General features: G+C 38.9%; 3 protein-coding genes across 4 annotated transcripts; 1 reads left to right on the top strand and 2 right to left on the bottom strand.

Annotated features, from left to right (window-relative positions):
- Window positions 1-76: 76 nt before the first annotated feature.
- LOC108114254 lies at window positions 77-12,979 on the bottom strand. Its single transcript, XM_017225148.2, has 9 exons — window positions 11,187-12,979; window positions 8,839-9,393; window positions 8,717-8,775; window positions 8,513-8,636; window positions 8,269-8,449; window positions 8,014-8,206; window positions 6,304-7,401; window positions 786-926; window positions 77-688 (listed from the first exon to the last, which is right to left on the bottom strand). The coding sequence occupies exons 2-9, from the start codon at window positions 9,311-9,313 to the stop codon at window positions 458-460; spliced, it is 2,502 nt and encodes an 833-aa protein (XP_017080637.1). The 5' UTR covers window positions 9,314-9,393; window positions 11,187-12,979; the 3' UTR covers window positions 77-457.
- Window positions 3,997-6,242, top strand: LOC108114256. The gene has a single exon (XM_017225153.1). It carries the CDS (start codon window positions 4,294-4,296, stop codon window positions 5,335-5,337), a length of 1,044 nt encoding a protein of 347 aa, XP_017080642.1. The 5' UTR covers window positions 3,997-4,293; the 3' UTR covers window positions 5,338-6,242.
- Window positions 12,980-13,041: 62 nt separating the features above from the next.
- On the bottom strand, window positions 13,042-21,365 carry LOC108114255 (failed axon connections). 2 transcript variants are annotated; one of them, XM_017225151.2, is made up of 5 exons: window positions 20,629-21,365; window positions 16,420-16,758; window positions 14,910-15,253; window positions 14,740-14,842; window positions 13,042-14,527 (listed from the first exon to the last, which is right to left on the bottom strand). In XM_017225151.2, exons 1-5 carry the CDS (start codon window positions 21,037-21,039, stop codon window positions 14,474-14,476), a joined length of 1,251 nt encoding a protein of 416 aa, XP_017080640.1. In that variant the 5' UTR covers window positions 21,040-21,365; the 3' UTR covers window positions 13,042-14,473. The 2 variants fall into 2 exon arrangements, with proteins under 2 accessions (XP_017080640.1, XP_017080641.1); XM_017225152.2 differs by having other exon boundaries at window positions 14,910-15,244.
- Window positions 21,366-21,387: the final 22 nt, after the last annotated feature.

Below are 21,387 nucleotides of genomic sequence, written 5' to 3'. Positions count from 1 at the left end.
AAGGCTTAGAATACTTTTATTTATTTTATGTTTTTTGGAATTTCGCATAATAATAATATTGATGAAATAAAAAATGTATTTTTATTTAATTTATGGCATTTTTTATTTATTTTTGGTGGATTTCCTTATAAAGATTTTAGATAAATTTACAGCTTTGAATGTGGCTAGTTAATAAACATTTTTAATGCTGTTATGTTCACCTTCACCAAAAACCGAAGTCTAGAAGTATTATAATGACAACTTTTTAGTAATATGATATAATGGATTAAGAACTGTTCAATAATAACGAAAAACTTAGCAATACATATTTATCTTATTCAACACTGGTTTTGTCCTATCGATTTATTTCGAATGAATGGCAGTGCCGTCAATGGGCGGCAATATTTAAAAGTTTACATTTTGAACTTCATATACTATGGAACTTGACTATCTTAATTAGTGATTTCATATAGACCATTTATTTACTTCGCCTACGCACCTGGCACATAAGCTTGATGTCATTGATATGCAACCGGAGTGGCTGCCTCCTGGTCCACGGACCACGTTTCAGTTTCCGGATGCGCAGCTGGCGGCTGCAATAGAGCCTAAACTTGAGATTCGGATTCCATACGGCACCAGCCGAAGCGGAGGGAGTGACGCATTTATAGGCATATTGCCACCATAATCGAATGCTTTGCTTGGTGCTGTGCTGAAATCGGGATCGGCATTTGATAATTTTAGTGGGTGTGATGGGGCTGTAAATTCTTATTGGACCCTAAAATTTGTTTGAGGGGAAAAACACTCACCATATAGACAGGCAACACGTAGAACCGCTTGCACTCGCGCCGTATAAAGTTGAAGGCAATGGGCCGGCGGTATGTCGATGATACCTTGGTCAGGTGCGAACGGATCGCGCTTGCGCTCGTCGATCGTTGCAGACGCTGGAGCTGCAAAAAAAATATATATATTTATGAAATTGGCGCGCGCACGTAATTAGTTTTCTAAACAATTGAACACATTTTGAAAAACACAATTAATATGCGCAAAATGTTTGCGAAGAATTCGCGCCAAATTTGGCTTGCAAATGATACGAATCGAGCGGGGTTTCAGTTGAGTTCAGCTAAATTGTGGCCGATAAGTTTGTGTACCCAGCACTATATAGTACTTAGGTTAGACACCTGGCTGTTGAAAACAATGCGAACGATGGAAGCCAAATTTGGGAAGTTTATTTATTTTTAAGTGTTAGTTCTTGAATCAGTCGGGCAGTCAAAAGAATAAATGTCGGCAAAAGTTGATACATCTTTATGGTTTAATACATTTTAAAAACTAAAAGTCATTTCTGCATAAAGTCTTCATAACTTAATGGGTTTCATTCTTTAATAAAAACCATTTGTCAAAAACTCTTCTTGTCAGAAGAATGGAATTTCCTTATACTTTGTTTTCATAAATATTTAATCAGAAAATAAGTTTTATGATGTTTTTTCCTTTCTGTAAAATACAAAATCCTGTTCTAATAAAAATGTTTATGAAATCATCACGACTCTATATTTATTACAATTGTAAACACAACGTTTATGAGCCAAGTTTATTGATTTAAATAAAATGCAAATAAATATTTGTTTTCTAGGAGTGTATTGAGCCATAACCAAAGTTTACCTAAATCGTTATCATTTAAATTTTACAAACAGCTGCATGAATGAAATAATAATATATCGACATTATCTATATGATTAATCACCTTTCAAGCAAGTAATCGTTATCTTAAGTTTGGAAAACTCCAGAATGGCAAAGTGCTGGTATTTCTTTGTGGGGTTCGGTTGGGTGGGGTTCAGGGGATGTCCCTGAACCTGCTTATCAAAGCGGCAAAGCTAAGCGGCGTTGTTGTTGTCTACATAATAATAACTATAAAAATTACAGTTGCAAGGCGGCGTGGATTGTTTTCGCTGTGAACAAAAGTGACAGGCCGACCGAGCGAAGTCATCCAACTCGAAGTTGATAGCAATTAAATCCGCTTATCAGTTTAGAGTCGCGATTTAAATTAGCACCCCAATGGAAATCTCTCGTCACCCTTTCCCCTTAATCTGTCTTGCTCTCCCTCTCGAGTTCTTTGTGATTTGTCCTCGGCGATGACTACACGCCGACAAGTTTTTGCTATTATTAAACAGTTTTACAAGCCGCTAACGCTCAGAAATTGTTGCTAATTAGTTGAACCGCGCACGCCGGCGCAGCAGACCTTAAAAGCGACGGCGTTCCAACGCTGGGAGCAGGGGGCGCAAGAGGGTTAAGCGGTAGCAACCACTAATAAAGGTGTGCGTTGGTATGAGTAGCTGTGCACAGCGAGAAATAACTTATCGTATTTGCATTATAATCATGAAATTAGCGCGTGCCAGCTATTTTTTATGAAAATCCCTTTGATGTCAACTTAAACTAGAAATTGGTTAATCAATTTTGTTGGCAGAATTAATTTTTGGCATTTCTTAAATTACCATATTTATAATTTTTTGCAATCTAAAATCGGAAAAGTTGAGAATATAATCTCAATGATTTTTGGTTTCATAAATAGATTTACATTTTATAGAATTCATGATAAAACCCTTCGTTCGAAAATATGTGATTTTCTTGATTAATCCATCTCCTTAACCATTTTTCTCTCAGTTTACGTGTCAAGATTGGAGGCAATCGAGCTGAATTAGATGCTGCTGCTGGGGTCGATTGAGTGCAGATCAAGCGATGAGCAATCGAGTGCAGGGTGCAGCGTGAGCCGCACAATTAGATTCTTCGAAAAAATCTGAAATTATGAAAGGACCTTGAATGCAATTGCTCTCTGGAACAATAATTTGCATGTGAATAAAGTTGAAAAGTCGCCATCCATTCGTTGTCAATCAGTGCGTATACGCGATATTTTAGGTAGTGCATGTGCAATCTGACTGCCTGTCAATGCAAAAAAAAGAAACACAATTATGTTATCCTCGCGTGCACTTTCTCTATTCATTTGTTTATTTATTTTTTAAATTATTTTCGCCATTTGCCCTCTGACAATTAACACGGCGAATGGGAAAACAAACAAAAACAAATCTAACGCTTCGTTTAAAGCGATTTGTGTGCGCGCCTTTTAATGAAATTCGTTGTTGTGTTCGATGTTGTATTAGGGGTATGTGCGTGCCACGGGCTTTTTTGTGGCCGTGTGTGCCCGTGTCCGTTGGGCTGGCACTATCTCCATCTCTATCTGCCCGGCTATATCTAAGCGCGATCGGTCGCAGGGTGTCGCCTGTGTTTGTCTGTGTGCCTATGAATCAGCGCCGGGCCACAACACAACAACATTAAACAAATAGCAACTATAGAGATTGGGGTAACAACTTTCAGATACCCAATATATGTATATTATTATAATCTTAATGTTCTTGAAAAATAAAACTATAGGTTAAAAAAAGGCATCTGCTTACTTTCTTATTAAGTTATTTGATTTTCCATTTTTTTTTTAAACTTTATATATCTATAGACTTAATATCTGTGAATCTCTTCAAACTCTCTCTTTAAATATAATTTGTACTCCTTTCCCTTTAAAAAATAACCAGTAAAGCCTACCAAACTTAAGGGGAAAGGTGAATAATATTCCTCCTTTAGGACTCCTTAAATGCTCCTCCGAAAAGTATGCTATAATATTGTTTTATAGAGCAACAAGGAATCTCGAAAAAAGATCCTTGAGGAAATATGCTTTATCAAAACTATATAATGTTGTCCAAATTCCATAAATCTAAATAGTTTCTACTAAAAAACTATAGTTTTTAAGATTCTTCCTTCATCTAATTCACCATTACTTTCTTTTTGTTCGTTTATTAAACTTCCTAAATTCAACGCTTTCTTTTCGACTATATCTTATCACCTGAAAGAGCCAAGCATACCCCTAGTACTCCACATACACCAGGTACCACAACTCCCACCACAATGAATGGCGGGCGCTGTGTTCCGTTCTGTTTTATTCTGCCAGTTGATTTCTGTTCGGGTTCGGATCCGCTCATTTCAGTTCAGTTCGACCACGGTTCGTGTCGATTTCGAATTCGCAACCCATCGTACCGTTCCGTTGTCATTGTCGGATTGGATCGGAGAGGGTCTTGCAAGTAAAATTCATGTTAATGAATGTTAATTTATACATTTGTAAGAATCTAAAATCTGTTTTTCCATACACAACAATTATTGACGCGGCGGCGATTTCGAATTTGGAAGCAGTCGCGCCCGAAACGTCGACGTGAACGCAACAACGATTGCTAACGGTAAAGCTATATACAGAGTGCGGGTGAAACGGGATAGTCCAGGATGGATCCCGAGTTTGTGAACAAGTACAATCAGGTCCTGAGCCGGCTAAAGCTGGTGGAGAACTTCGATGGCAGTGACCCTGGCAAACTGCCGCAGTTCCTCCAAAAAATCGAGGCCCTAATGCCAGCCATAAATAGTTTCGATGACTATTATAAAGCCCAGTTAATAGGACATATCAAAAATAAATGTACAGATCGAGCCAGAGAGGCGGTCTTCACCCGGCAAATGAGCGCTCCTGTGGGCAATGGCAATGGAGCTGGTAATGGCCACCTCCTGAAAGCCGAGTCCTGGCTGAAGCTCAAGGATCAATTGCTCTACAACTATGCGGAAAGGGAGTCCAGCTACTCGTTGATACACAAGATACGCAGCGCCGTTTTGGACTCGAATATAGAGCTGTATTACCAAAAGATGGCCAAGTTAAAGCACCGACTGATCAATAGAAAGTTAACCCACAATGACACCCTATATGCTCTCGAGGATATTGAGAGGATAACCCTGCAGGTTTTCAGGGATCATCTGCCCGAGCCCACACACTCGATGATCCTGCGGCGGAATCCCAAGAGCATGGAGGAGGCCTACCGCTATATAGTGGAGGTCCAACAGCAGTTCTACACGCAGAGTGGATCCCTGATCAGTGATCACCACCAGGCGGCCACATTTAGTACCATCCACAAGCAGCAATCCTACGGAGTGGGAATGGGGGGAGTGGGTGTGAGTACCCTGGGACTTGGAGTGGGAATGGGAGCTGTAGGCCTCTCCGCCTATGCCCGCCAAGTGTCCAATGAGAAGAATCAGCAAAACAACTCTAAGAGCTACTACAACCAGTCAGCTCCACCGGTGGGAGCAGGAAAGAATCATCCCATGTTCAAGAGCAACGGCAATCCCACCTTCAAGTCCAGCTTCAGCTATAATGGCACCAGTAACAATTCCGGGATGGGATTTGGTTACACCAAGAGTACAAAATCGGATATAAAACAGAATTATCAGCAGCAGAAGAACCAAAACTATACGAAAACCTCATCCGCCAGTGCCTGGAAGAAGTAATAGTGATAGAGAGATCTCCCAATCTATGAGCTATCGAATGAGATAAGCAGATCGAGAATGACCTAACCCCTTGGAGCCTGTGACTAAGCCAAGGCAAAGTGCTTGCCACCTCATGCTAATTACCCTAAAACCTCACCCTCTAATGGTGATGATGTGGCTGCAGATTATAGGATGTGAATATAGATTAAAGTAATGTGAGCAATACTGTGCTGATGGATGTGCTGTGTCTTACCGATAACCATAACAAATATATCAGTCACATATTAACTATGATAATGATGTGAATATTTAAAAACAACAAATAATACAAATGTTAATATTAGAACTAACAATGCAGCAAATTAAATACCTCCATGAATTAAAATGTATAAGATTGCACATGCAAATAATACAAATGATGTGAATATAGATGAAGATAATGCAAATAATAGAAAGTAAAGGCATTGCAATGATAGAAAGTGTGCATACAAACAATAAAAAACTAATTAAAACACACAAAGAGGTACAAATATTAAATTATGGTTAATAAATGTGATTTCTAAAATAAAAATAACTAAAAATGCTAATCAGTTAAAGAACTAAAAGTATATGACATAATAGTATTTGAAAATCAATCAAGAGTTATTAGAAGTGATCTTGTCGATATACAAGATAATGAGGCCGATCAAAATGATATTCAATAATGATGACATCGATCGCGTGTCTATCGATGATGATCAATCCGCAGACAGTATGGACATGTTAATTATTAGCTCATAAGACTCGAGTGTACATAGCCCCACACCTCAACCTCAGCCTTAGCCTCAGTCACATTACCCCCTATATCTCCCACGAAATCCCCATTTTTTAACAACAATCGCCCACCTTCAAATTTGTTTTTGTTAACAATAAAGTGTAAAGTCTAACAGCCTTTTGTCTATGTTCTATGGTCAGGGGTATACGATTTTGGGGATTTTGTTTACTTACTATTTGCTGGGCACTCGATCTACTAGCCGAGTTTCTTGGATCATAGCCCATATCCTGGGGCGCTGGTTCCGCTTGCTGCTCCTGCAGCTTCACAGTCTTTGGCCTGGACCTGTCCTTGGTATCTTTTTCGGGCTTGCCAAAGAGTCCCCTTTGTTCGGCCCGACGAATCAGGTACTTTTCATTCAGATGCGTTAGGGTTTTCCGGCGTACTAGGGATAAATAGCTTCCCGTAACCTGCTGCTTGATGCAATTATCCTGATTTATGCAGATATCCGGCACTATGTCCTGAATAAATTCATCGATATCTGGTGTTACTATTAGGTCAATGCTATCTACTCTTGGCAGAGGTGGAGCTGTGGAAGCTGGCGTTCCTGGAGCAGGAAGTTCTGGTTGCGCAGATGGCTTATCCTTCTTCCTGGGCGAGTCCTTGCTCATTGCAGCCGCTGGAATGTTGGCTGCCTCCGCTTCAGCTATCGCCTCCAACCGTTTCTGCTCCTTATAAGCATTCCGATGCTTTTCCAACGCCAATTTATTAATAAGTTCTAGGACGTGCTGCACCATATCCTCATTTTCTGTGCCCACAATGGAGTGGGTTTGATACAAAACAAACTGCACTTGAGGTCGCGACATCGACATCGTTAGGGTTAACAGCTGTTCCTCCAGGATCATGGCCACTCGCTGACGACCTTCATCACTGACCTCCGATTCCGTTAGCACCTCTAACATACTTAGATCTCCACCCCTTGAACAAATCAGATCAATGGGATCTGAGATGGCACTAAAGGAGTTTGGTGGCGTGGCGAATATACCCACAACCGTCCGAAATCGATTCGATTCCATGGGAAACGAGGTGAAGGCATCGCCAAACAGTCTGATATTATTGACCCCAATAGATTCCATATAGCGGCGGTACTCCTTGAGATTTGCCCCCGCTCCATAAACATAGAAGTTATTCACTCGATTGATGGAGTAAAAAAGAGCTGCCAAATAGGCGGTGGATCGTGGGGAACCTATGTGCGTCTGCAATATATCGCCATCCAACTCAAAGTAATCCATCAACTTGGACATTATGGCAGGTCCAAAAGTAAAGTTCTTGTCCTAGGAAAAAGTATAATTTGTAATTATTATATATAATATACACAAAGTGCAATAAACTTCTGCACCCCAAAAAATCTGTGTAAACATACTTAGGAGTTTCGATGTATACAATTACCAGACGACAAAAAGTTTATATAGAATTGGTTTTTTGTTTGTCGGAAAGATTTAGTTTCAGTGTTTATTGATCTTACGCTGTGTTGCCATATCGAAGTTGCATCTATACGCTGTCTACGTGAATTTTCCCGGGAAAAACTTGACAGTGCAAACGTGTTTTTGTCACTTTATAGATCAATGCATTTAATTGCAACCGGAAATAGGTGTTTAAACTAATGACTAAAGCTTTTTCCTAGTAAAACTAATCATCGGGCGAATTTCCCTTGTCATCTTATCAATATATAAAATATATCAATATGTAAATAAGTAACTTACTTAATGTAAACTTAGTTTATTTATATTTGCCAAGTTTAATGGTCTTCTGAAATAAGTATTTCTGATAATAGTAAACCCTAGACAAGGCCATAAAAGTTTAAACCTAATGTGAAAATACAACAATGATAGAACTACAAATAAATATTCAACCAATAATATCATATGCATTTTCAAAAGACTCACCTGCATTATAAAGTAATGCTTTGTCATCAGCACAGACTTGGTAAACTCGCTGCGGTCTCTGGGAATACAGGATATGACCAAAGGACAGATATTATCCCATTTGCAGTGCTGCACCAAAAGTGGTTCCTCGTCGTCTGGACCATGGACAGTAAAGCCCATTTCTGTCAGAATCTTATCGGCCTCTTCTTTATTTCTAAGCAATCAAGTGAGAATTAATTTTATTTATTTTTTTGTATACAATTTTTATGCACTTACCTTATTAAAAACGGATTAATCCAACCGGTGACCACAGGATTGGCTGCTGCAAAAGCTACTTTTTCGTTCTGGAGATGAATAGGAAGTAGTTGCGAAAGGCGGAGTGCTCCTACGCGAATTCTCATCCGCGAAATCGATGCTGCCAGTTTAACGCGATATTTCCAAAGGACTTCAGCTAGTTCTGTTTTGAATTTAACTTTAGAAAAAGTCTACATATGTATATCACTACACTATTTTCACCCACCTGTAACTTCCGACTCCTTATAAAGACTTGCTTGCAGATCTTTTTCTTCAGAGTTACGACCTTTGAACTGTCGATCGTAGAGCTCAAAGAGCATTAACCAAATACGTTGCTCATCGTTTTTGTACTAAAAGGAGTACGATATAATCATGAGCTCCTAAATTATCTATATTTATTTTTAGAGCCTAAAATTAAAGCCCCACCCACCTCTTTGTGTTTCTCAAAAAAGCAGACATCACTCAACGCATTTGACATAACAACCTTATCTGAAAAGTACAAATTATAAAGTTAATATGATCATTAAAGAAAATCCAATCCCATGGACCCACATCGAAAGACATCGTAGATCAGGGAGAAAGCCAATCTCATCTCGTGCTCATTTTTAAAGTTAACTATAATCGGTGGTTTGCGGAGGAGTTTTGCGGCATTTGCAATGGTGGGCAAGGTCCAGCGTGCTCCAGCCTTCAGTGTAACCTTGACCGTGGTAGAATGACAGTACTTAAGGGTCCTGCTACGCCTTCCACTCGGACTAACCCCCGGCGATAGAATCTTGGTGATGCGCAAAGGATCGAACATGGGTTTCTCCTTCTTGTTGATGTCGTGTAGGGATAGGGTGTCATCGGAGGAGTCATTCACATGGCGCTGGATCTCCAATAACATATAGTACATCTTGTCCTGCCACTCCTCATCGCTGGGCAGATAAATCTGCTTTGTCTTCTTTAGCTTCTTGCTCTGCTCCTTGAAAATGGCTGGGTACACGGAGAAGATGTCCGCCAAACTCAGGAAAAACAGTTGATTGGACATGGCGGTTGCTTATAATATTCAGCAAATCGATGGGAAGTTAATAGTAATCAACTGTCAGTCATCTAATTTGGTGATTTTATCTAAGATGTTTATTGTTATTTTTATTGATAGCTCATAGTAGAACTAAAGTTTATAGCTTCAAAAATAATTTAATTTTTTCACTATGATAATTTTCCAATTCAAGAGCTTTAATTGTAATCCGCTATCGTAGATCAACTTAATTTCATCCAAAACTGGTTATTAAAACATGAAAAATGACGAAAATGAGGCCGTGTTTATATAAAATGTTCATTAACCGGGGATTTTTCAGATTACACGTATATTTTTTTGGTTTTATAGGTATACTATCACCATCAAACAATCTACCAACTTTGTCTAAAACAACTTTGGCTTTGACAAATTAATATAAAACTATATAATGTTAAAAATTTTTCCGTTCAGTCGTAAAATTACTACTTAGGTGTTTATTGCTTTAATATAATGGGTAGCAATTAATTGATAAAAATTAATCTTATTTACTTAAGATTAAGGAAGTTATTTAATTAGTTCACTGCCAAACGTTAAATTCATTATCTCATTTCAAATTGTGGTTCTTGTAAGAAACTTTAAAAGTGTTTAAATTTCTAAATAACACGCAATGCTTTTTTACAATTACTAAGTTGGGTTTTTCTGATTTGGTACAGCCTGGTGTAAAACCACTAAATCACACTATGCAACATTTCAGCACGATCGGTTAATTAGGGATAGCCTCCACAATTAGTGAGATACCGATACCGTGCTCTAATTTATAACAACCATTATATGGAAATACACCACATTTCAGCACGATCGGATTGTTATATTCTCAGTAAGGTAAATCGCACGAAGGTTCCACGGATAAACGGGCTTTTCCCCGGATAAACTTCACTGGATAACGGTTAAAAGAGCAGAAGCGAGTCCGAACCGAGCAGTTGCAGTGAACAACGGCAACTGGATGAACGGAACTCCGGCGGACTCTCCTTTCGATGGCGTGTCTTTCATCTCCCTTTTTGCCTTTGAGCCGTAAACTCCCCTTCTCCACCAATATTCCGCCCGTCCACAACCAATTCCAATGACAATGACAACTGCTGATTTTCATTCTCAGTCTCGTTCTCTCATTTCCATTTCCATTTCGTTCGGTTCGTGCTTAACACCAATTCAATGCTGGGAGCCTCCGAATTTCGAATCGACATCCAACCAAGCTGCATGCTCCATGGAATTACTTATCTATCTCTTGCCCACCTCCCTTCTCCCTTATGCCTCTAGCGCTCTCCCTTTCACCCACCTGTCGCCGCATGCAATGTGCACGCCAATACTTAAGCCCTCTCGCTCTAACAAACCGTCTACCCATCTGGCAGCTGGAAAAAAATATTCGCCACAAAGGACAAATGGAACGTAACCGTTATAAGCTTTTGCTGGATAAGTGTGTTTGTCAGAGTGATAGGTGTATACAGATGCGATCAAGATATTAGAAGAGGGTAAATAAATATTTATTTTAAATATAATTAAAAAAGGGGATATTAAACAATAGTAATAAAATTTTTAAAAAAAATTTTAAAAAAATCTAATTCAGTCTTATTTTTTGAAATAATTTTTATACCAAATAGGATTATTAGTAACTTAAAAAAAGTTATTTTTTAAACCAAAATTATTTTAAAAAATATATTGTTTATCATTTATTTGTCCTTTTAAATTATACACTCATAAATCTGATTTCCTTTAAATAATTAAAACAGTCACGTTTTCAAAAGCAATGTGAATATCCAAAATAAGTATAAATATGAACTGCTATGACATTGGCGACAACTGTAACTGCGGATTGGGGATAGATGGATCCAAACGATATCACACTTACCTTTTATTTTTTACGGCCCCTGCACGCTTGGCGTAATAAATTCCGTTTGCCATATTCGCATGATTTGCTCTGATTGGAATATTCGTCTTCAATAAATTGCTAGAAATGTCGCTGACAGAAATAAAAGGCATGAGGGGTGTGGGGTGTAGTATTCCTGGTATTCTTCGATGTGTTTGCCTTGATTAGTTGCTTCTGAAAGGGCTTAGAACCCCAAAAGCCCCCTGCCATTTGTTTGATGTTTGATGGCTTCGAAGCGTTCGAATCGAACATCAAATTAAATGTTGATTAGACAACTTCCAACTCTAGTAAAATGAGGGAGGTGGAAAATTTATTGGCCTAGGTCAAATATCGATTATCGCCCCCACGTCAACCTAATATTGGGTCAGATTGAACTGAATGTCAATTTGATTGGCATATCTGGGTGCAAATATATATATAAAAGGCTGTAAAAGTATTTATTTACTATTTTAGTCTCCTTTTCGACCTTGAGCTATGGAAGAAAATCACTGCTGAATGTTTACTGTTTCACTTTGCCTAATTGAATTGCCCAGCTTTGGTTAACTTCTTAACTGAGATCAATTATAATTGGAAAAATTGGAAAGAATCATCATATCAATTAAAAAAGTGCCCCAAAACTAACTGATTCATCTACCCTGATTGTTGACCACGAAAACAGTGACCACACAAAATAATTTTTGGGGGTTTGTTCTTGAATTGGGTTGCTATCTTCATCGGGAGAAATATATAGCTGGAGGGCCACAATGACTGTTTAGATATGAATAAGCAAACTTGAATTAGAGTTATCAGGGGTGTCGTCGTCGAAAGATAACTCGTGTGTCATAATTAAATTTTTCCTCTGTTTCCCGTATGGCCGTAAAGCCACCCCGGCTTAAAGTCGACCGATGCGACTTCTTTATCGGGACAGTGCGTGTCCGCTGTGTAAGCCTCTATCGTAAATCAGTTGGGCGCATTCGGGGCTTTGTTTTGTTTTTTTTTATTAAGAAGCATATTTATTATATATAAGATGTATGTAATACAATAATTTTTCTTTCTGTCCGGGTCTGCTCATCTGCTTTTTACGCTTTTATGGTTTCGGTTTCATTTCGGTTTATCGTTTTCATTTTTGTTTTGTTTTTCTTTATCCATTTTATATAATCATATAAAACACTGAGCTACAATACAAATATTGTGATAAAAACTTACAACATAACCTTTAATACATAAAAATACTTGCGTAGTCTACAAATCGTATCGTTATAGAGATTTTCTTCGTGGATCGATCGTTCGCCCCCGCTCGTCTTCTCCTGCTTCATTTTCATTTTTTTTTCATCTTTTTTGACCTTCTCCTAAATTGTTTTCACTGCTTCTGTCGCGCCTCAATGGGTTCTGTATTTGCTTTTGCTTTCGATTTTTCTTTTATATATTTATTTCTTAGTTGTGTGAGTTTTACCCTATTAAAAGATTTCATTCATTCTCCATCTGTGGCTGATGATGATTTGTTTTTTTATTTTACGAGAATTAAAAAAAAAAATCAGAAAACAATAAACACCGAGGAATCCGTGAATGAATGGGAGGCCGACTGGATAAGGGAGAAAGTGCATTGGATTAGGAGACAGAGAGAACGAGGGGGAGTGTGACCTCCCCGCGGAGAAATCTTCCAGTTCTTCCGCTCCTGCTTCTCCTTAAATGTTTGTTGTGTTTTCTATGAGTTTGTCGTTCGTTTTTGTTGTTGTCTGCAGCATTTTTAATTACAATAGAAATTATGTTTATATTTATATATATATTTGCATAATCAATATCATTAAATTAAATCGTATAAAACACAAGACAGTAGAAAAAATAAATGAGGCGTACATAATTTTGTTTGTTTGTTTTTTGTGGTGGACGTACCAAAAGAGAATATACATACATAAGTAAATGTAGTTACAAATTCGTACAAATTAAAAGGTAAATTTTGTTCGTATGGATGGCCGAGTATTCTTTTTGGTTCGAATTTTGATTTTATGTAATGGGAGGTGAAACATCGATGGTTCAACGCTCTGAGCATCTCATATGAATGGGGATTTTGGTTAGCAAAATCATAATACACAGTACAATTACAATAATATTTATAGAAATAAAGTATAATATATAATAAAAGAACCAACATACAATTTGTATATGTTTTGTTTTGTTTTTTGTTTTTTTTATACACATCTTTATGCATAATGGGCGTATATAAGGTTTATGTATATAATTATAAGTAATAAATTTTATCCGCTTTGTTTAATTATTTGCACACGAGAATCAAAATTACTATTTGCAATCATATATATATAAAAAATAAACTTAATTGCCGTCTATCCGTTATATCATTCCTATACCATTCGCATTCTCATTCTCTTTCCCATTGCATGCCATCCCTACTAACCATCACTATATGTCATATCATATCATATCTTTCTATCGTACTGGTTGCGGATCCTTTCTTTACTTTAAGCTTAATCAATTTTGGAAGAGTAAACAATACCATCGAGTTGCAATTGTTGCTGCATATGCTATATGTGAGTGTGTATGTGTTCGTTTGTGTGTCTGTGAGAGTGAGTGTGATAGTGGATGAGTGTATTATATAGATCGCTTTTGAATGAAAACTAATGATTAATGCGTAATGTATGCTGTTCTACACCTTCCCAACTTTCCTCCTATCTGGCTTCACTCTTTTTACTCACGTTTTGCTCACTTGTTCTTTGTTTTAATCGAGTTCTTTAACTAATTTTTTATAATTTCTCCCCCCGCTCTCATCGCTTTCATTCATCTTCTTAATATTTATACGTATAAACTTTTATAATTTTATACTAAATGGTTTTTACGGTTTTTTTTTGCGTTTTCTTGAATTTTTCTTTGCTTTTTGTTTCTTGTTCTTGTAATACAAACGTCGTCGTGTAAATATATAAAAAAAGATGTCCAAAGTTTTACGTTACGTTATTGTATATGCTTTTTTTTGTTTTTTTCTCATTACTTAGTGGATCGTTCTTTTGCTGATGGTTTTTGCCTGCTTTTGCTTTACAGTTGTCCTAGGTTTGTAAATGGGTGTTTTTCTTAATGTTGTGTTTTTTTTTTGTTTTTCGAGTGGTTTTCTGATGTCTGAATGCTTATATATGAGAGCGCAGCGCCTAGCTATATAGGGCCTTACTATATAGTATCGTACTACATATGTATATATATATAATGTGTGTGTATGTGGGTGTTTGTTTCCTTGGATCATACACATATACTAGATATATGTACGCATATAACTAACGGCGAATTTACTTTGTTTCCTCCTTCTCTTTGTTCTCCTCGGTCGACTCCTTCTCGTTTGACTGCAATGACAAAGGATAACAGTAAATATATGTAGAAGTATATAAAGTATAGCAGATGGTCTGTCATCGTCAAATTTAAAGATTTTACAAGAATTTTCGGTATTTTCGACTGATTTCTTTTAAATATTTCAGGTTTAAGCCAGGTTTTTTAAAAGACTTTAAGCTTATTTGACGAATGAAATGTCATCTGAGACTCAGGACTAATGCCTCACCTTGTCCTTCTCCAGCTCCTTCTCGATCTTGTCGCCTTCAGGGCCCTCCTGCTCGTTTGATTTCTCTTGCTCTCCACCCTCCTTGCCCTCCTTGGTCTCGGGTCTAGAATATAACAAACATTAAGTAAATATAAAGATTTCCATAATTTATTTCATCTAAGATTACTCACTCTGGCTTGGGAATGTGCGCATTGAGGTCCAGCTTCGTGCAGATCTCGTCCCAGTCGGGGAAGCACTTGTCCTTCATGCGAGAAACGTGGCCAATCAAGTTGGGGCACTTCTCGGTCATATAGTCGCGCAGCGGATACGCAATGTCCTTGGACAGATAATGGAGCTGCGAGAGGACCGCGAAGGCGACCACATCCAGGGTGGTGGGCTCATCGCCGAAGAAGAATGGCTTGCAGTCGAGCATCTCGCTGAGCACCTTCAGGTCGTTCTTGCCGAACTCCTCGATCTCTTCGGCGCTGTGGACGCCAATGCCATGCGCCTTCAGCTTCTTCGTGCCCTGGAACCACTTGTTGTGTTGAATAGTTGTTTTGCCGTACAGCAGTTACGGAGGGGGTTACGAGGGGATGCACAAGCATACGTTATGGATTCGGGGTGTTGTTGGATATGATGTGAGTTATTTTTGGGGATTCGGGGGCAATACGCATTACACAGTTAGATGTTCAAAACCAAAGTAGTATGCAAAAAAGAACGAAAAAGAAAAAAGAGAAAACCATGCAAGAGTTAGTGGTAAAATAACGATTGTTTTCCTTTCAATTTCCCGTTTGGGTTTTGGTTTGGTTATGTGAGTACCGATCGAGATATAAACAAATGCATCCCGCCAGGGATTTATTGTTTATGTCAACGGGTTTATTTTTTGGGATAAACTATGTGTGGGGATGGTGGTGGTGTTTGGAGTTTTTATCTTTCTATTTTTTTGTACAGCTAGGTGCAATATAATACGCCACCGCTTCCTTAGTTTCATTTTTCAAGTATTGTTTATTTACACTACCCATCCATCCCCGCCTAATCCACAACGCCAGCCAACTCAGGAACCTCTCCGGTTTACAATTACCATTTCAATCTAAACAAAAGTGCGGATATCTTCGATTTTAGGAACTACTGCAGGCTCAGCTGCTGACGTTGTAATGTTTTAAGACCAACTAAATCAGCTACTTTTAAGGTTGAAAAAATATTTTTCTACTTGTCTAGCAGGCATCTTCCGGTTTTCACTTTCAGTCTTTTTGTTTGATTTAGAAAAAGGCTATGTGTCAATGTTATTTATAAGTTTCACAAAGGTACAGTCTATTCTATAAGAATTTTAACCAACTTATTGTAAAATGTAACTTATTAAACGCATTTAAAGTTTATCAGTTCAAATTAGTTTAAAAATTGTTAAATTAAAAGTCAAATTTACTAAAATATTATTTGTTTGTAGAACACCGAAAACAGCATTACTTTTACCAACCAGAATAACCGATTGTTTTATAACTAGAATAATGTGTTAAACAGTATTTGTAACAAGAAGATATTGACTATAAATGGTAGAAGAAAATGTCTATAGAACTAATTACAACAATGACCAAAAGTATGCAATGTTCCAATGAAAATTCTAATCAAAATCATACAAATTCTGAGAAAGTGAAAATCGTGGAGCATGATCATGACCTCAAATATCTCAAACTATCCAATTACCTTGCGACCAAAGGTGATCTTAAAGAAGAAGTTCAGAATCGAGTTGGGCAGCCGCAGGCCAAGGGCGTGCTGCAAGTTGACCTTGTAGCCCTTGAGCACATTGTCCGGATACTTGGCGCGCCAGTAGAAGATGATCCAAATGAGATGATTCTCCAGCATGGCAATCGTGGCGTACGAGACATTCCTCTGCTCGGCGGTGAGTCCCGAGTCCAGGTTCTTCTCGTACTTGGACGACAGTTCCTTGATGATAATGGCCGAATCAGCGATTTCCTCACCATTCAGCTCAATGAACGGCAGCTGACCCTTCTTCGAACGGAAACGCATCTTATGATCGACATTCTGCAAAGGGAAAGAACACGAATAAACATTTTATTTTTCATTTCTTGGGATGAGTAATCATACGAGGAATGTGGGGGAGTGGGCGATTGTGTACCCCACCCTTTATCTGAGAGCAGCATTCCGCTTATTGCAGTGGGAACAAATAATGCCTTGATTAGACATTATATCGGAAATTCTTTTTTCACAAGATTTCTTTATAATTTCACGGTTTAGATTTTGGGATGAACAATACCATAAGCCTCACATAAGTACGAAAGAAATAGTAATAAGTCAAGAGAACTGGAAGGGGCATGTATTATAATGTGATTAGTTTTTCATTTCTCAAGGAAAAGAACATTATATTTTTAATTTTGGTTTACAGGATCAACGTTTTAATAACAAAAAATATATTACTAACTTGAGTATTGATAAAAAAAAATTGTACCAAACTGAAGATTAAGGGATTGTATGTATTAACTTTTGCTTTAATTTAACACTAGCTTCAGTTAAAGTAACGAATAAATGAGATTGTTCTTCAATATTATCATTATTATTTTTAAGGAACATATCCAAGTTCAATATTTTGTAAAATGTAAAATATGTATTTTAATGACGCTATTTAGACCCCAAAAATATTGGTAAAAGCCGATGGAATAAACACTTTTCGTTTAAGTATAGATTTTAAGGATACTTATAAATTTGAGCTGTCCATATGGAACCAGGAAGTATTTTTTACGCCCATGAGTAATGCAAAATGTAGTTCACTCCCCCGCCAGAATTCCGGCCGCTAGATGGCGCTCATGACATACATCTAGCCGGCAATCGTTTGTTTGCGTGTGTATTTGGGCATTTCCTATGTATGCCAAGCAGATGCTGAAAAACCAACCACTACACGAAAAGCTAGCTGTACCTCCCAGGAACCCAAAAACCCAAAACCCAGACTCGAAAACCGAAAAACCCACCCAAAAACCAACACCCCTATACGAACGAATGAACACACACACACACACATACACAGCAGGAGGGAAAACGTCGTTCCAATTGCCCGCTATTCGAACATTTTGACATATTCCAATGCCTTCCAGTGTGTACACACGTCCGCATAAAGCGTTACCGTTAGCTATGTGACAGTTATAGGCGGGTGTCCGGTTTGAACCTTTTTATTTTCAGCTTGGCTGCACAAATCTACATAATAATTTCTAATTAGAAATACGAGGGCCATAACAAAAAGCGAGCCGTTGGCATATTTTATGCTTTCGCGCCCTCTGCCAAAAAAGGGAGAGGCAGGGTGTGGTTGTCCATCGGAGAGAGACGAATAGAGAGAAAGGAAATGAGAGAGCGGAGAACGTTGTAGTTGTAGAGAGATTTTCGCCTTCCAGCGACAGCATCGCAACGCTCTGCAAAAAGGGTGGAGTCCATTTTTCAATTCCAATGATCCACAAAAAAGGCAGCCTGCTTGCTTCTTCTTTCTTGGCTCCATCTTCTTGTGCCCACGCACAATGCAAATATTTTTTATTAAATCATTATGCCAATTAAGGCAATGGTTTGCCTGGCTCAATCTCCTTTTCTTACAGTGTAAAAAGTCAGGCAAAAAGAAGCAACACCAATGTAATTATGCAGCCAGTGTGTGTGTGTGCGTATATCCACACCCTTGCACAAAAGTTCCAAAGAGAGTGAGAGAGAATTGCACTGGAGCGAGTGAGCAACAACAAAGGCCGTCCACTGTATGTTGTTTTAATGCAAATATGCGGTTTATTAATTAAAACAAAGGCAGCAACAATACGTAAAAAAAAAAAAATTTTTTTAAAAAAACGAGAAACGAAAAAAAATCCATTTCCTCTCAAACACACACACGCACACATTTGCACATGTACAGTTGCAGCAGGAGAGGTAGCAGCGTTGCCAGAATACCTTGAAACTGCAGGCTCTGGCAATATTGCACAAATGAAATGGCGCGCCAGCATTTCCATTTGAATTTTAATCACTTTGTGCCCGTAATGCATATAGCAGAGAAAATGTAAATTAATTGCACAATCTACAAGCGCGACACCCAGGAATGCTAGCAATGCGGGCCACCGCCTCAAAAGCGAAACTTATGCCCCGGCGTTGTTGTTGCTGTGTTTATTAATGGGCGCCGCCTTCAATGTGGTGTGAAAAAATATGCATTTGGTTTATCATCAATAAAGAAACAACTTCTGCTCTTGTTTACACTGATGAATGTGTATACAAAGGAGGAAAAGAAAAAAATGCAGTCAAGCAGCAGCGGGGGGTATAAAAAAAATCAAGAGGGGGGAAAACTGGCTTAGTCAGTTGCATTTACTGAAACCCTCCCTTTTTTTTATGATTAATGCGCTGCTGCAACAACAAACCAGAAATGTCAAAGGTCTCCCAGTTTGTTGAACTCTTTTTTTTCGTATGTTTTTCAGACTTCTTATCAGTGGAAATGGGAATAATGAAAATGGAAAGTAATTTCCAGCTGCGGGCCAACAACTGACGGACTGTCAATCATAATTGCCTTTCCCCCTTACGTTCGTGGAATGCAACATATGGGGGCGATTGCTGCTTATCGGCATCTGGAAAACGGCATCAATTAACATTCCTCGTAAGGGGCTCGTTTTTCATTAACCAATGTAATTAATAAGATTAAACAGCAATTGCGTCGCCAGTTTTTGTGCGGGTGACCGCACCCATTTCTCCCTCTCTCCCCCAGCCGTAGACATACAAGTTTTTCCTCTCCTATAAAAATATGAAAAATATGCAAACCGCATCGCGCGCTTTAAAAAGTGAAGAAAAAATAATGAAAAAAAAAACAAGCTAAAATGGAAGGCACCATTGGAAGTCGTTGACAGTTGTTTGTCTGCCTCCTCCTCCCACATACTATTACAGCTACTTAACGGATAAGAAAAGGAAAGGGAAAAGGAGAAGGCGGAGGAGTATAAGAGGGAGACAGCTATTTCTGAGTCCATCTTAAACTGCATCAATTTTTATTAAAAGCAATTACAAGCCGCTGCTGCTGCTGCTGTACACAGAAAAAATATTGATATTGAATGAAAACATTTACATTTTCACGATTTTGTTAAGTTATAAAAAATAAATTTAGACGACATATGCAGTAACTCGCATTAGATATGCATAAATGAGTTCAACCATAATTTAAATGGTGCACAAGGTTGCTGTAGCATCATATTTCCGCATCCTATTATACTCATTTTTCTTTCAGTGCAAAAAGAAGTCGAAAGAAAAGTGAAATAAAAAACAGTGCAGCAACAAAAGACAAAGAGCAGACAGTGAGAGAGGGAGCGAGACAAAAGGAGAGAGTCGGCAAGTGCAAAATTTGAAGCACGACTTTTGCAAGAGGGGCAAATTGAGGGATGTGGAATCAGAGAGGGGGCAGAATGGAGCATAAAGCAGCGACGTAGCGTCGGCGTCGGCGCACACACAAATTTTATGTATACGCTATGCACACACACACGCACACAGGACCAGGCTACAGGTTCACACACACATGGGCGGGGGAAAGAGAGGACAGGCTAAATGTATCCCTTTTTCAGTTACGGGGCAGGGCAGGTCACACACACACACATTCACGAGCACACACCATGATGGCGGCGCTGGCTCTCTCTCTCTTTCTCTTTGGTTCTTCCTCTCGCTTTCCCTCTCCCGCAGGAGCTGGGAAAAAATCTGTACCGCAAAAATGCCTTAAAAATCTGGGATATCTGGGAGATTTGGGTTTTTTGTATAGTTTTTCTGGGTTTTCTTGGGAATCTACTTAATGATCCTGATGTGTAACTGGGGTTTCTTGGGATAACCTGGGATTTTAATGGAGTTCCTTTGATTTTAAGGGAAGTTTCAAGGATTTTCCATCATTTTCATTTCGTTGTCTTTACTTACCTCGTATTTCAGGCCCACAAGACGCAGCCAGGTCTCCACCTTCAAGCAATACGGCGATAAAGATGGCAGCAGCGGGGTGCGCGAAAACTGGTACAGATAGATAATGTCCTTCTCGAAGTTGGTCTTGTGCACATTGAATTTCTGGGCGGGCGGGGCTTCAGATTTGGCTGCCACTGGGGCGGCCACCGCCTCCTCCTTTTTGGGCTCTTCATTATCTTGCTGCTTGTCCTGTTTTCCGGCTTCATCCTTCTTGTCAGACTCGGCATCCTCTACCTTTTCCACTGCGGGGGCGGCAGCTGGAGCCGCTGAAGAATCCGCTGGCGGGGCTGCTGGCTTTTCCGGCTCTTCTGATTTTTCCGCCGCTACTGCGGGCGTTTCCTCGGCGGGTATTTGGGCCACTTCGCTTGCCATTTCTTTCTTTTTTTTTGTCTGCTTTTCTTTTACTACTTTTGCTTTTGCTAATTGAAGTTGCGCTTTCTTTCAGCTACAAAGATTTCGGCTTCGCACTTTTCCTGCCACTCGCACACATACACACACGCGAGAGAGAGATATAGAGGGAGAGAGCGAGAAACCACCACTGCGCTTCGATTCGAATTCGGATTTCGTTCCACGGCAAATGCAGGATAACTGGCTGGATGCGATTCGTTTTCGGATTCGGATGGATTCAGGAGCCGCTATATCGACACCACCGCAACCGCTCTCGGGAGTTTGAAAATTTGAAATGAGCGGATTCTCGTTGCGGAGGCGGCTTTGAGTTGC

Source organism: Drosophila eugracilis, unplaced genomic scaffold, assembly GCF_018153835.1.
Source record: "Drosophila eugracilis isolate 14026-0451.02 unplaced genomic scaffold, ASM1815383v1 contig_2154, whole genome shotgun sequence".
Classification (NCBI taxonomy): domain Eukaryota; kingdom Metazoa; phylum Arthropoda; class Insecta; order Diptera; family Drosophilidae; genus Drosophila; species Drosophila eugracilis.
This window is presented reverse-complemented; position numbering and strand designations above follow the sequence as displayed.

Excerpts from the sequence above, each read along its gene's own strand:
- LOC108114256 (XM_017225153.1), top strand. The coding sequence starts at position 4,294 with ATGGATCCCGAGTTTGTGAACAAGTACAATCAGGTCCTGAGCCGGCTA.
- LOC108114254 (XM_017225148.2), bottom strand. The coding sequence starts at position 9,313 with ATGTCCAATCAACTGTTTTTCCTGAGTTTGGCGGACATCTTCTCCGTG. Across the intron at positions 8,450-8,512 it reads TAAGGAGTCGGAAGTTACAG|AACTAGCTGAAGTCCTTTGG; the intron begins GTGGGTGAAAAT and ends AATTCAAAACAG. Across the intron at positions 7,402-8,013 it reads AGCATTACTTTATAATGCAG|GACAAGAACTTTACTTTTGG; the intron begins GTGAGTCTTTTG and ends ACTTTTTCCTAG.
- LOC108114255 (XM_017225151.2), bottom strand. The coding sequence starts at position 21,039 with ATGGCAAGCGAAGTGGCCCAAATACCCGCCGAGGAAACGCCCGCAGTA. Across the intron at positions 15,254-16,419 it reads AGATCACCTTTGGTCGCAAG|TGGTTCCAGGGCACGAAGAA; the intron begins GTAATTGGATAG and ends CAACACAACAAG. Across the intron at positions 14,528-14,739 it reads AGGAGCTGGAGAAGGACAAG|TCAAACGAGAAGGAGTCGAC; the intron begins GTGAGGCATTAG and ends TTGTCATTGCAG.